We start from the raw sequence: 12,116 nt of genomic DNA, 5'->3' as shown, positions 1-12,116 counted from the left end.
ACCAATAACTGTCGTGTGGAGTGGTATTAACAGTTTATTGCCCCTCCGTTTCCCAGCCCTTTCTCAGTACAGTGGAGACCCTCGCACTGAGTGGCAGCTCAACAACTTCACTACCAAAGAGCAACTGCTGGAGGCAGTCAGGAACTTCAGATACAAGGGAGGCAACACCTTCACAGGACTGGCTCTGCTGCATGTCCTGGAGGAGAACCTGAGACAAGAGTCGGGGGCGAGGCCGGACACCCCTCGTTTCCTGATCCTCCTGACGGATGGGAAGTCGCAGGATGACGCCATCGCTGCAGCCAACCGGCTGAAGAACACAGGCGTGGAGATCATCGCTGTAGGTGAGATCTACCCTGGTGGTGCAGCCTGAAGTACAGGAGTTTGTGGCTTTGTTTGTTTGTTTTTTGCATGTTATTTATGCTTGGTTGTGTTTGTCAGTAATTTGTGTGTCTGTTCGTGAATGTATTGCCGTGTGAAAAAAGGACTGTCCCTGTGTCTTTCAGGTGTAAAGAACGCAGACGAATCAGAGCTGAGGCAAGTGGCGTCTGAGCCTCTGGAGATCAACGTCTACAATGTGAATGACTTCCCTCTGCTCAGCAAACTGGTGGACCGACTGGTGCAAATCCTCTGTGGGAAGATAGAGGAGCGCAGCATTGCTAAGAGTGAGTTTAGTATTTCAGTACATTCATCCATATGTTTATACAAACTCCTACAAAACTCTATTTTTGTAAGGAAATACCAAGTAGAGTTTCCTCATTCTCTGTTTACTGCGTAGGAAACGAAAGGCCGACAGAGGACCCTGTGCTCTACTACCCAAGCCCCACAGACCTGAAGTTCTCTGAGCTGGGCCCCAGGGAGGTGCAGCTGAGCTGGACTGGACCGACCCGACCTGTCCTGCAGTACAGAGTGGTGTTTCACAGCGCCGAGGGACAGAGCCCACAGGAGGTCAGAGATAGACAGAATGTTCCCATAAATGTCGGCATTTACAAGTGATTGCAGTTATGAAGCTCTAGAACTTTAGTCATGGAAAAAAATCAGTTGTGTGAACATGTAGCTATTTGGTGGTTTTGGCTGTGAGTGACTTGATCTGTGTGGCGTCTGTGTTCAGGTGGTTGTGAATGGGACCGTCTCCAGTGTTCTGCTGGGTGGACTCTCCTCCCAGACCCACTACCACATATCAATCTTTCCTGTCTACGATGACAACGTTGGTCTGGCCCTCAGAGGGACCATCACCACATGTAAGGCAAAACCCATCTGCCACATTCCTCACATATCATGTACTTCATAATGCAAATAACTAGACAAAACCATGGGAATAACTTCTGATACATTCCCTCTACCGTCTCCTTCTCTCTCTTTCGCTCCTCTCTTGGATCATCAGTGCCCCTGGCCATGCCGGAGGGTCTGGAGGTGACCCCCTCGTCCCCCAGCAGTCTGAGGGTGCGTTGGGGTGCCACGGCGGGGGCCACTCAGTATATGGTTCTCTACTCCTCCCTCAGCCACGGAGAGCCCGACGATGCCAAGGAGGTGAGGTTACTGGGGGATGGCAGAGTGACGTGTGTAATATGTTGACGTGTGTAATATGTTGACGTGTGTAATATGTTGACGTGTTTGTTAGGATCATTTTGTGTATTAAATCCCTGTCCCAGGTGAAGTTTGGGTCAGACCAGACTGATGTGATGCTGGGTGGTCTGATGCCAGTGACAGACTACTCTGTCACCCTGTACGCCCTGTATGACGAGGACCCCAGTGACCCTGTCACCGCCATCGCCACCACATGTGAGGATGTTATCACTGCCTATTATTAACATTCAATCCATTTGTTTTATTTTTGTGTGTGTCATTTCCCCCCCTTTTTCTCCCCAATTTTGTGATATCCAATTGCGATCCAATTCCGATCTTGTCGCATCACTGCAACTCCCCAACGAGCTCGGGAGGGGCGAAGGTCGAGTCAAGCGTCCTACAAAACATGACCCGCCAAGCCGCTCTTCTTAACCCGGAAGTTAGCTGCACCAATGTGTCGGCGGAAACTTGCAGGTGCCCGACCCGCCTCAAGGAGTCGCTAGAGCGCGATGAGCCAAGTAACGCTGGGCCAATTGTGCGCTGCCCTATCGAACCCCAGGCTGTAGTGATGCCACAACACCGTGATGCAGTGGCTTAGACCGCTGTGCCACTCAGGAGGCCCCAATCAACCTTTTATTAACTCTTTGTTAACCCAGACAATGTTACAGTACTGATACGCGTGAAGTTTGAAAGATATGCGTCCTTCCCATTTCACACTCTTTCTATCCCACTCTGCACCATTCTGTATACTTCTAGCCCTTCTTTGGACAGTGTTAACTAACCTCCAGACGAGCTTCAATGCCATACAACTCTCCTTCCGTGGCCTCCAACTGCTCTTAAATGCAAGTAAAACTAAATGCATGCTCTTCAACCGATTGCTGCCCGCCCGTCCAGCATCACTACTCTGGACGGTTCTGACTTAGAATATGTGGACAACTACAAATACCTAGATGTCTGGTTAGACTGTAAACTCTCCTTCCAGACTCACATCAAACATCTCCAATCCAAAATTAAATCTAGAATCGGCTTCCTATTTCACATCAAAGAATCCTTCACTCATGCTGCCAAACATACCCTCGTAAAACTGACTATCCTGCCGATCCTTGACTTCGGTGATGTAATTTGCAAAATAACCTCAAACTCTACTCAGCAAATTGGATGCAGTCTGTCACAGTGCCATCCGTTTTGTCACCAAAGCCCCATATACTACCCACCACTGCGACCTGTATGCTCTCGTTGGCTGGCTCTCGCTTCATATTCGTCGCGAAACCCACTGGCTCCAGGTGATCTATAAATCTTTGCTAGGTAAAGCCCAGCCTTATCTCAGATCACTGGTCACCATAGCAGCACATACCCGTAGCACGCGCTCCAGCAGGTATATTTCACTGGTCACCCCCAAAGCCAATTCCTCCTTTGGCCGCCTTCCCTTCCAGTTCTCTGCTGCCAATGACTGGAACGAATTGCAAAAATCCCTGAAGCTGGAGACCCATACCCTCACTAACTTCAAGCACCAGCTGTCAGAGCAGCTCAGAGAGCACTGCACCTGTACATAGCCCATCTGTAAATAACCCATCCAACTTCCTCATCCCCATACTGTTATTTATTTATTTTTTGCTCATTTGAATCCCAGTATCTCTACTTGCAAATTCATCTATCACTCCAGTGTTTCATTGCTAAATTGTAGTTATTTCGCTACTATGGCCTATTTATAGTCTTACCTTCCTTATCCTACCACATTTGCACACACTGTATATAGACTTTTTCTCTATTGTGTTATTTACTGTATGTTTGTTTATTCTATGTGTAACTCTGTGTTGTTGTTTGTGTCGCATTGCTTTGCTTTATCTTGGCCAGGTCGCAGTTGTAAATGAGAACTTGTTCTCAACTGGCCTACCTCGTTAAATAATAAACTGAAAATCCTTTCTTCTCTCTATCTGTAGACTCGTTGCCCTCCCCTGTCAGTATGCAGTTTCCCAATGTGAGCCACAGCATGGTCAGGGTCAGCTGGGTTCCTGGAGTGGTCGATGTTCCCGGTCACAGAATCACCTGCAGCACCAACCATGGCAGTGACGTCAAACAGGTGCTCACCATTTAACTACTGTGGAATAAAACACACACTACTCAACAAACTTGTTTTATTTTAAGATGTTTCCTTGATTGAGTGATTTAATTTAGTATCTCTTTCTCTCTGTCTGTCACTTTCCCGCTCGCCTCTCTTCTCTCCAGGTGGAGGTGACAGGTGTGAACTCAGTGCTGCTACAGAACCTGTCCTCTCTGTCTAGATACTTGGTGTCGGTGCAGTCACAGTATGAGCAGGGCCTGTCCTCACCGCTCACAGCCAACGTCACCACATGTAAGATCATGAAACGTAGCACGTCTCGCACACACACACATTTCCACATCCATACATGACCTGTGCATATGACAGAGATTGTGGTTTCTCCCTCCCCTATGCCCCTCTCTCTGTGTCTCTCTGTCAGTGAGGGTACCAGCCCCCTCTGATCTCAGAGTCACAAACTTCTCAGAAAGTGACATCACAGTTCGATGGGAGTCAGCCGCCGAGGATGTTGTCTCCTACCTGATTAAATGGATCTCACTCAGTGGAGGGGACCTCAGACAGGTATGCGGAGGAACCTCAGCTTGTCTGTTATCTATTAAGACGCACCATATTTCATTGCCAATACAGCGCTGTGTTGCATGGATTTTAGTGTTACATTTGCTGTGTGTTTTTCAGTTGAGGGTGGATGGGGACAGCGAGGGGGCCATATTGGAGGGGGTGCAGGACGATAAGGAGTATCAGATTTCACTGTCTGCCCTCTACGCCGATGGAGCACAGAGTGAGGCAGTGGCTATACGATACAGCACCTGTGAGTACAAAATACACACGTTGTCACAGACCTGGAGATGTTAATCGGATCAATATGTAATATTGGGATGTAGTGTTGTAGTTCTCAGCTTAAAGAGCACGTGTTAATGTGTCCTAGTGTCAGGTGGCGGCCCTTCCAGTGTGTCCATCTCAGAGGAGACTGCAGTCAGTCTCCTGGTGAGCTGGGTTCCTCCCAACGCCCATGTACTGCAATACCATGTCTCCTACACCGCCCTGACGGGAGGAGAGACACAGGAGAGCACTGTGAGTAACACACACACACACACACACACACACACACACAGGTTAGGTTGGTTGTTACAGTGTAATGCCTCTGCAGGTGTTGGTTTCAGGCAGCGAGAGACGAACATTGCTGCAGACCCTGCTACCTGACACACGCTACAGCGTCCTGGTCACTGCGGAGTACCGCAACCGAGAGGGAGGGAGCGCCTCCGCACAGGGCAAGACCAGTGAGTCACTCACACACTAACTGTCATTAATAGTCTATCACCTGTGAATGCATGGTCTCGCATGCTCTAGTGTACGCAGACATCCCGTCAGTTGTCTCTCTATGTCTGTTTCTCCAGTCAGTCTGCGAGTGAGCAGTGTCAGTGTGATGAGGTCTGATCACTCCAGTATCTGTGTGTCTTGGAGGCCTGTTTCAGCAGTCAGCGGTTACCGCATTGCCATCCAGTCTTTCAAAGGTAACAAGACCTTTTCTAGCACATCTCGAAGTGACACGGCTAGTCAGGGATCTTGGTTTTGGAGCTACCATCCATCGCTGTTTCTTACAAGGATATTGTGTGTGGTGTATGTTTTTCTCTGTCCCTACTGTGTTTGGGAGCCCAGACAAGCAGATAAAGCAGGAGATAGTGGATGCATCAAGCAGCAGCTACTGTTTCACTGAGCTGGAGCCAGAGACTGTGTACCGCATCAGTGTGCACTCCCGCCTCGACACTGTAGAGGGAGCTGCTGTCTCCATTCTCCACCCCACAGGTCTGTATAACATCATTATTGGGAAAGGAGGATACCTAATCAGTTGTACAACAGAATGCCTTCAACTGAAATGTGTCTTCCGCATTTATCCCAACATCCCTGAATCAGAGAGGTGTGGGGGGGCTGCCATAACCGACATCCAGGTCTTCGGCGCCCGGGGAACAGTGGGTTAACTGCCTTGCTCAGGGGCAGAACGACAGATGTTTACCATGTCAGCTCGGGGATTGATTGTAGATATAAACAGATCACTGGGGTACAATCCTCTTGATTTATCCTGACTTAGTCATAGAGTGGATAGATGCGGCGTGTAACACTCTCAACCTAACATTACACATTCATGAAAGTAGAACTAGATAGAAGTAATGAGCATTTGGATTTTGACCCCTACAGCATCGGCCCCAGCCAGAATCCCCATTCATCCCAGACTGCACCCAATTCGCAATGAAGGTACTTCTTTATATTATAGTTAATTCTACAGAACAGAGCTATATTGACAGTGCTGTAACATAATTTTGTTTGTGATTAAACACTGCCCTCTTGTGTTACAGTATGCCCTGAGGTGACCATCAGAAACAGCATTGTAAAAGGTAAGAAAATTATGTTTGTAAAGTAAAGAGCTTTTGTCATATACTCATGGGTGTGTGAGACAGTCTGTGTGTGTTTCTGCACCAGGGTTCGATATGATGGAGGCTTTTGGTCTGACCCAGAGGGCTTACTCATCTGTGGAGGGGGTGGCTGCTGAGCCTTTTGTCTTCAATACTCTACACACCTATACTGTGTACAGAGACATCCAACTGACCCAGAGCACAGGGTGAGACATTTACACACACACACACACACACACACACACACACACAGGTCACTTATCTCTATATTGTCCCATCCACAGGTTCATCCACCCAGCAGGCTTTTCTCCAGAGCACACCATCAGTATAGCTTTCCGTCTACTACAGGACACCCCGAGGGAGCCCTTTGCCCTCTGGCAACTCACCGACAACGACTTCCAGCCCAAGATGGGCATGGTGCTGGTCCGTGAGTCTGAGGAGAGGGATGGGGTTGAGGACTGCCATTTTGAGGGATTTGTAGTTTTTACTGTTTGTTGTGCTCAGGGATCTCACTAAATTTGCTTCAGCCATCATTAGCGACTTACAATTAGTGCATTCATGATAAGATTGCTAGGTGAGACAACAATAGATCACAGTACATTTTCCCTCAAAAAAGTATTTATTAGCAAAGTCAGTGCCAGTAGGAAAATACAAGTGTTTTTTTGTGTGTGGGGGGGGGGGGGGGGGGCACCGTGAGTTATTTAAGACACTCTTCAAAGGGGTAGGGTTTCTGACGTTTTCTGAAGATGGGCAGGGACGCCGCAGTCTGACTTTACGGGGAAGATTGTTTACTCATCATACGGTGGATCATTTCCCCCAAAAAACTGTTTTTCATCTCCCCTCCCTTCTCTTTCTCTCTCTTTCTCTTTCTCTTTCTCTCTCTCTTTCTCTCTCTCTCTCTTTCTCTCTCTCCTTTCTCTCTCTCCCTTTCTATCTCTCCCTTCTCTCTTCTTTCTCTCTCTGTGCCCCCCAGCTGTGAGCAAACTGTTGCTGTACTTCAGTCTGGACTACAGAGGGGAGGTTCAGGAGCTCACCTTCGACCAGCCACAGGTCCACAGGCTGTTCTACGGAAGCTTCCACAAGGTGAACGAGAGAAAAAATACTTGATAAATAGAAGGAAGAAAGGGGGAGAGAAAACGAGGACGAGGGGCAGTTCAACATCAAGACAATGCTGAGTTTTAGATGGTGATTAGAGAATGTGACCATAGATATAGAACTCTAATATATTGTCTATGGTTGTGACATACAGCACGAGTCATTCTAACACAGCCTTCTGTTCTGTGATTGGCAGATCCACCTGTCTATCAGCCAGGTGAGCGTATCCCTGTCTGTGGACTGCCAGCATGTGGGTGAGAGGCCCGCACGGCCACTGGGGACTCTGCCCACTGACGGCTTTGAGACACTGGGCAAACTGATTAAGACCCGTGGACCACACAGCGGCTCTGCCCCGGTTAGTTGGAACAAAACTGTTTCTTTTACCCACACATAACATATACTGTAGTAACCAGACTCTTTTTATTTTTTTGCCTCCTCCAGTTCCAGCTACAGTCCTTTGAGATTGTGTGTAACACCACCTGGGCATTAGAGGACACCTGCTGTGATTTGCCAGGCCTGGTTAGTGACACACAGTAACTCTCTATTAAAGGTCATGGGAAATGAATAAATACCGACGTCTAGAGGAATATGGAGTTAATGAATGCATTAGAAGCGGAGGCCCTCTGGCGTCCTGCCCTGAATATCACTGTAACTTCATTGACTGTAATCCTGCCTGTGTGACAATCTCAGAGGGATGAGGAGAGCTGCCCCGCCCCTGCCTATGCCTGCACCTGTACCTCTGACATACCTGGAGCTCCTGGGGTCACTGGTCCTCCTGTGAGTCACAGTGTTACATTATGATTAAAGCAGAATAAATGGATTCAGTTAACTGTAATGTAGTTGTGAAGTGATTAGCAATTGCAATGATTTCATGACTGATCCTAAGATTATTATGCAACAATCCTTGTCCCTGTTTTTTAGGGCAAACCGGGTCCTCGTGGAGAAAAGGGTGAAAAGGGAGAGGAGGGCCAAAAGGTCAGAGGTCGTGACACTTGTGAAGCCTATACAGAAGCGCCTGAACAGTTCACCATACACAGCTGAACACCATCTGTATTGCATCATAGCCTATTTTCACATGTACTGTCATCATCATGTTTGTCAGAATGTGATGGTGACAGATTTTCCTATATTTTAACCTCTGTTCTCCACTCCTGTTTTTCTCAGGGTGAGATAGGCCCTTCAGGGAAATTGGGGTCAGAAGGCATTCTTGGGCCCCTGGGAAATCGTGGCCCTCGGGGATTGACAGTTCAGGGCAAAGTGGTGGGTCAATTTTAAATTATTATTTTAGAGCATCCTTATCACTCTCCATGTTAGAAAGTGCTACATTGCTTTTTAAATGCATCTATCATGTTTGCCCTTTTTGAATTGGAAAAATATGTTTTTGTGATCAATTGTGCAATGTCAGTATATTGCAGATCTGTGCCGTGTTTTTATGCGATTACAACAATATCAACACTTTTGACCTCTCTGCCCGTTCCGTCTCTACAGGGACCTCCAGGGGCTTGGGGTGGGATGGGGGAGGTGGGAAAGCCAGGTGGGCAGGTGAGACTGATTTACAATAAACAGATTTACCTGTCTTCCAACATTTGATTCACTGTGCTGTAGTTTGCATTATGTTTTTTTCTTTGATCCCTCCACTTTCCTTCCTTCTCCTTCCCTATAATCTCCTCCCCCCTTCCATCCTCATCCCTGTGTTTCTTTAGGGTTTACCAGGTCCTCCTGGACCCAAAGGGAACGAAGGAGCCCCAGGCCCCAAGGTGAGCTCAATCTCAACCCTTATTCAAACACGTTCCACAATCCATGTCTGGAGCTCAAGACTACAAGTGTTTGTATTATTAGTTATGTGTATCAGTCTGAAGCCAGCACTGACCCTGAACTTTGCCTCCCCGGTGTTTTTCAGGGAATCAGAGGAGTTGAGGGGAACATGGGCGGACCAGGGATTACTGGACCTAGGGTAAGAATGGGATGAATGTCAAGCGGAGACATAGTTGTCATTGCTTTTCTAGTGATCTCTCTCTCTATTGATCCTCCCCTAATCCACCCATCTGTGTTTTCAGGGTTTCCAGGGTATGCCAGGACACCCAGGGGTTGTTGGAGAGAGAGGACCTTTAGGGGGGGTGGGGCCAACGGTAAGTACTGAGGCACAAACGGAGCTTCATACCCTGGGACTGTCGCATCCAATATACTGTTGAAAACAGCAATCACGCCATCACACAATTTTAGTATGCTCAATGTTAACTCATGAAGTGATAATCCAATGTCTGAGGTGAACCAAATTGTATTTGTAGCGATAATGGTTATCAACTAGTTGATCGTAGTTTCCCTTTCTATTGACAGGGTCTTCCTGGGAATAAAGGTGAAAGGGGAGAGAAGGTACATTTTTATCATGCAAGTTTGTCTCTGTGCAAGAAAATGTTTGTGCTCTCTTGACCCGTTGATTGACAGACATGCTCTGTGTTTTAGGGAGAGCCTCAGTCCATGGCAATGATCTTCCAGCTAGTCACACAGGCCTGTGAGCAACTGGTGCACAGTACGTACTGCAATGCTGTAATTCTGTTAATGTAAGGTGATGTTTGAGGAAGTGCACATAGTTGTGTGTGTATCTGTGTAGACTTACTCATGATTGTTTTTCAGACGAGGTGCTGAAGCTGGATTTGTTCCTGAATGAGATGAGCCGTAAGCCTGTGCCCATTGAGGAGCCAGTGGGTCCCCCAGGAGAGCCTGGTATACCAGGGGGAAAGGGCCCACCAGGACAGAGGGGGAACCAGGGAAGACTGGGATCTAGTGGGGAACCAGGGAAGTCTGGATACCCAGGAGAGCAGGGTGAGGCCTTGGGTTTTTTGCCTTCTCTTCCTTCTAATGATATTGATAATTACTAGTGGTGGTGGTGGTATATATTCAGTTCTGGTCAGACTTCTTAAGTGATAAGTGTCTCTCATCAGTGGTTCCTTCTTTCCTTCAGGACGTAGAGGTGCTCCCGGGGAGAAAGGCAACTTAGGGCCCAATGTCCAGGGACCACAGGGAATCAAAGGATTTGCAGGTACACTCATCAGCTGTCTCTCTATGAGCAGAAAAATCAAGAAATGGTCCCAAAAGTTTAATTGCTGCTGTCAACTTAGTGATTAGGGTTTTTTGTGATTGTGTTTGTGCAGGTCTCCCAGGAGAGGCCAAGCTGGGCAGTCCCGGCCCTAGAGGAGAGGATGGCCAGACGGGACCTCCGGGCATCGCAGGAGCAGTCGGGCAGACAGGAGAGATTGGTCCCCCTGGTGTTTGTGATAGCAGTGGCTGTCATAGAGGTGCTCAGACACAAGCAGGTACAACAGCCATATCTAGGACCATTTACAGTGCTTGAAGATATTACCATGCTATTTTAATGTTTTGACTGCATGTCGTTTTTCAGAGGACCCATATTTTGGATACCAGCCTTGAGCACACAGTGGAAGCTGCATTTTCTTGTGACATTGTGGTCCAGCTCCTGTCATCTCCTTCATTTTAAGTGGCCATAGAGCACTTGTGTCATTAGACCTGATGGACAGACTGGGACTGGAGCTGACGAAGCACCACAGTGGAGCGTGTTTGGTGCATTGGAGCTAGTCAGTGACTCAGAGACACATGCGCCACTATTAAGGGGAAAAGGAAGTTGACATGGTGCCTCTACTTCACTTCTCCTTCTCATGAAACACAAATGTATCATGTGTTTCCACTTACATACAAACTGATGAAAAGTACATTTTTAAGTATTTGAATAGGTCTACCTGTTAATAAACTCGCTAACACATTGTAAAGGCCTATGTTTTAATGGAGGCTATGTAGTGGATATCTTGGTAGACAGTAGGCCTATTTGTTATAGTTAACTGATGTATGTTACCACCTTCGCACTGAAAATGTTAAAGCTGTTCCTTACTATGTCCATGTTTTTGTACTCATGCACTGTAACATATTACATGTTTAGCATAAATTAAAATATGGTTACTATCTGTAGCCTTTTTTTTTTTTTTTTACCTAAACTGCCTCAAAATGTTAATCCAAAGAGTTAATTTTGTAAAAAAAACTATATTTTGTTTCAAACAAATGATATACTGTGAGAATGTCTTAATTATTTTATAGATATATAGATATACTGTATATGATAAATTGAATATTGTTATTCTCATTATACACTAACATACAGATTTCCTGTATTACATTTTGTATGTTGTCTCACAGGAAAGCCCTGTTTACAATTCCTGCTTCATGTGTGTAAACGGGCATTGGCAGTTGTAATGTTGCCATGTGTTCTTGAAAATATTTTATGTTTTTTACTTTTTTTCTACTCCGAAGTGTGTGTGTGTGTGTGAGAGAGAGTGCATGAGAGACCAGCTTTTACATAAATATGGTAGTCTAAATACTTAAACAGCAGGAAGCCAATTGAGAGTAATAAAATCATGACCTATAAAAGTAAACTTCCCTGAACTCTTTTTTTCTTAATCCCTAAACAGTGGACCACTTTTGACTTTAATGAGATAATGATTATAGGCTACTGTTACTGGTGAATTGAATTGAATATTGGCATGATATGTATTATCCATTATAAACTGTATGGTTCAAGTCTTGAATGCTGATTGGCTGACATACCACAGGTGTGACAAAATATGTATTTTTACTTCTGTTAATAAGCTGGGAACCAGTTTATAATAGCAATAAGGCACCTCGGGGGTTTGTGGTATATGGCCAATATACCACGGCTAAGGGCTGTATTCAGGTACTCCGCGTTGCATCTTTGAACAGGCGTTAGCCGTGCTATATTTGCCATATACCACACCCCCTCATGCCTTATTGCTAAAATATACCTCATCAATGATATTTGATGCAAGAGCTCGGATGCAGAGTAGCCCACGTTTTACCAGCAGGGAGAGGCCAGAGAAAGCCAGACTAGTAAATTGGGCCAAGGAACCGAAGTTGGGTATTGGATGAAGGCCATCCGCGCGTGTTCTGCAAACAATACAGCAGAT

The 12,116-nt window shown here is 46.4% G+C and overlaps 1 protein-coding gene across 1 annotated transcript in view; it reads left to right on the top strand.

Annotated features, from left to right (window-relative positions):
• Positions 1-11,567, top strand: part of LOC129830061 (collagen alpha-1(XX) chain) — a 32,574-nt gene extending 21,007 nt beyond the window's left edge. The window contains exons 8-41 of the mRNA XM_055892248.1: positions 57-341; positions 504-662; positions 776-945; positions 1,109-1,238; positions 1,382-1,527; positions 1,650-1,779; positions 3,504-3,643; positions 3,790-3,916; positions 4,044-4,183; positions 4,298-4,430; positions 4,548-4,693; positions 4,770-4,899; positions 5,017-5,133; positions 5,279-5,425; positions 5,816-5,872; positions 5,974-6,012; positions 6,098-6,236; positions 6,315-6,457; positions 7,004-7,113; positions 7,322-7,480; positions 7,567-7,644; positions 7,816-7,902; positions 8,047-8,100; positions 8,290-8,385; positions 8,614-8,667; positions 8,829-8,882; positions 9,026-9,079; positions 9,183-9,254; positions 9,463-9,498; positions 9,589-9,655; positions 9,760-9,948; positions 10,088-10,165; positions 10,278-10,439; positions 10,526-11,567. Coding sequence (XP_055748223.1) covers positions 57-341; positions 504-662; positions 776-945; positions 1,109-1,238; positions 1,382-1,527; positions 1,650-1,779; positions 3,504-3,643; positions 3,790-3,916; positions 4,044-4,183; positions 4,298-4,430; positions 4,548-4,693; positions 4,770-4,899; positions 5,017-5,133; positions 5,279-5,425; positions 5,816-5,872; positions 5,974-6,012; positions 6,098-6,236; positions 6,315-6,457; positions 7,004-7,113; positions 7,322-7,480; positions 7,567-7,644; positions 7,816-7,902; positions 8,047-8,100; positions 8,290-8,385; positions 8,614-8,667; positions 8,829-8,882; positions 9,026-9,079; positions 9,183-9,254; positions 9,463-9,498; positions 9,589-9,655; positions 9,760-9,948; positions 10,088-10,165; positions 10,278-10,439; positions 10,526-10,554 — 3,857 coding nt within the window. The 3' untranslated portion in view covers positions 10,555-11,567. The remainder of the gene's footprint in view (positions 1-56; positions 342-503; positions 663-775; positions 946-1,108; positions 1,239-1,381; positions 1,528-1,649; positions 1,780-3,503; positions 3,644-3,789; positions 3,917-4,043; positions 4,184-4,297; positions 4,431-4,547; positions 4,694-4,769; positions 4,900-5,016; positions 5,134-5,278; positions 5,426-5,815; positions 5,873-5,973; positions 6,013-6,097; positions 6,237-6,314; positions 6,458-7,003; positions 7,114-7,321; positions 7,481-7,566; positions 7,645-7,815; positions 7,903-8,046; positions 8,101-8,289; positions 8,386-8,613; positions 8,668-8,828; positions 8,883-9,025; positions 9,080-9,182; positions 9,255-9,462; positions 9,499-9,588; positions 9,656-9,759; positions 9,949-10,087; positions 10,166-10,277; positions 10,440-10,525) is intronic.
• Positions 11,568-12,116: the final 549 nt, after the last annotated feature.

This window comes from Salvelinus fontinalis, chromosome 31 (genome assembly GCF_029448725.1).
Source record: "Salvelinus fontinalis isolate EN_2023a chromosome 31, ASM2944872v1, whole genome shotgun sequence".
Taxonomy (NCBI): domain Eukaryota; kingdom Metazoa; phylum Chordata; class Actinopteri; order Salmoniformes; family Salmonidae; genus Salvelinus; species Salvelinus fontinalis.
The sequence above is the reverse complement of the archived record's forward strand: the minus strand, read 5'-3'. Positions and strand labels throughout refer to the sequence as shown.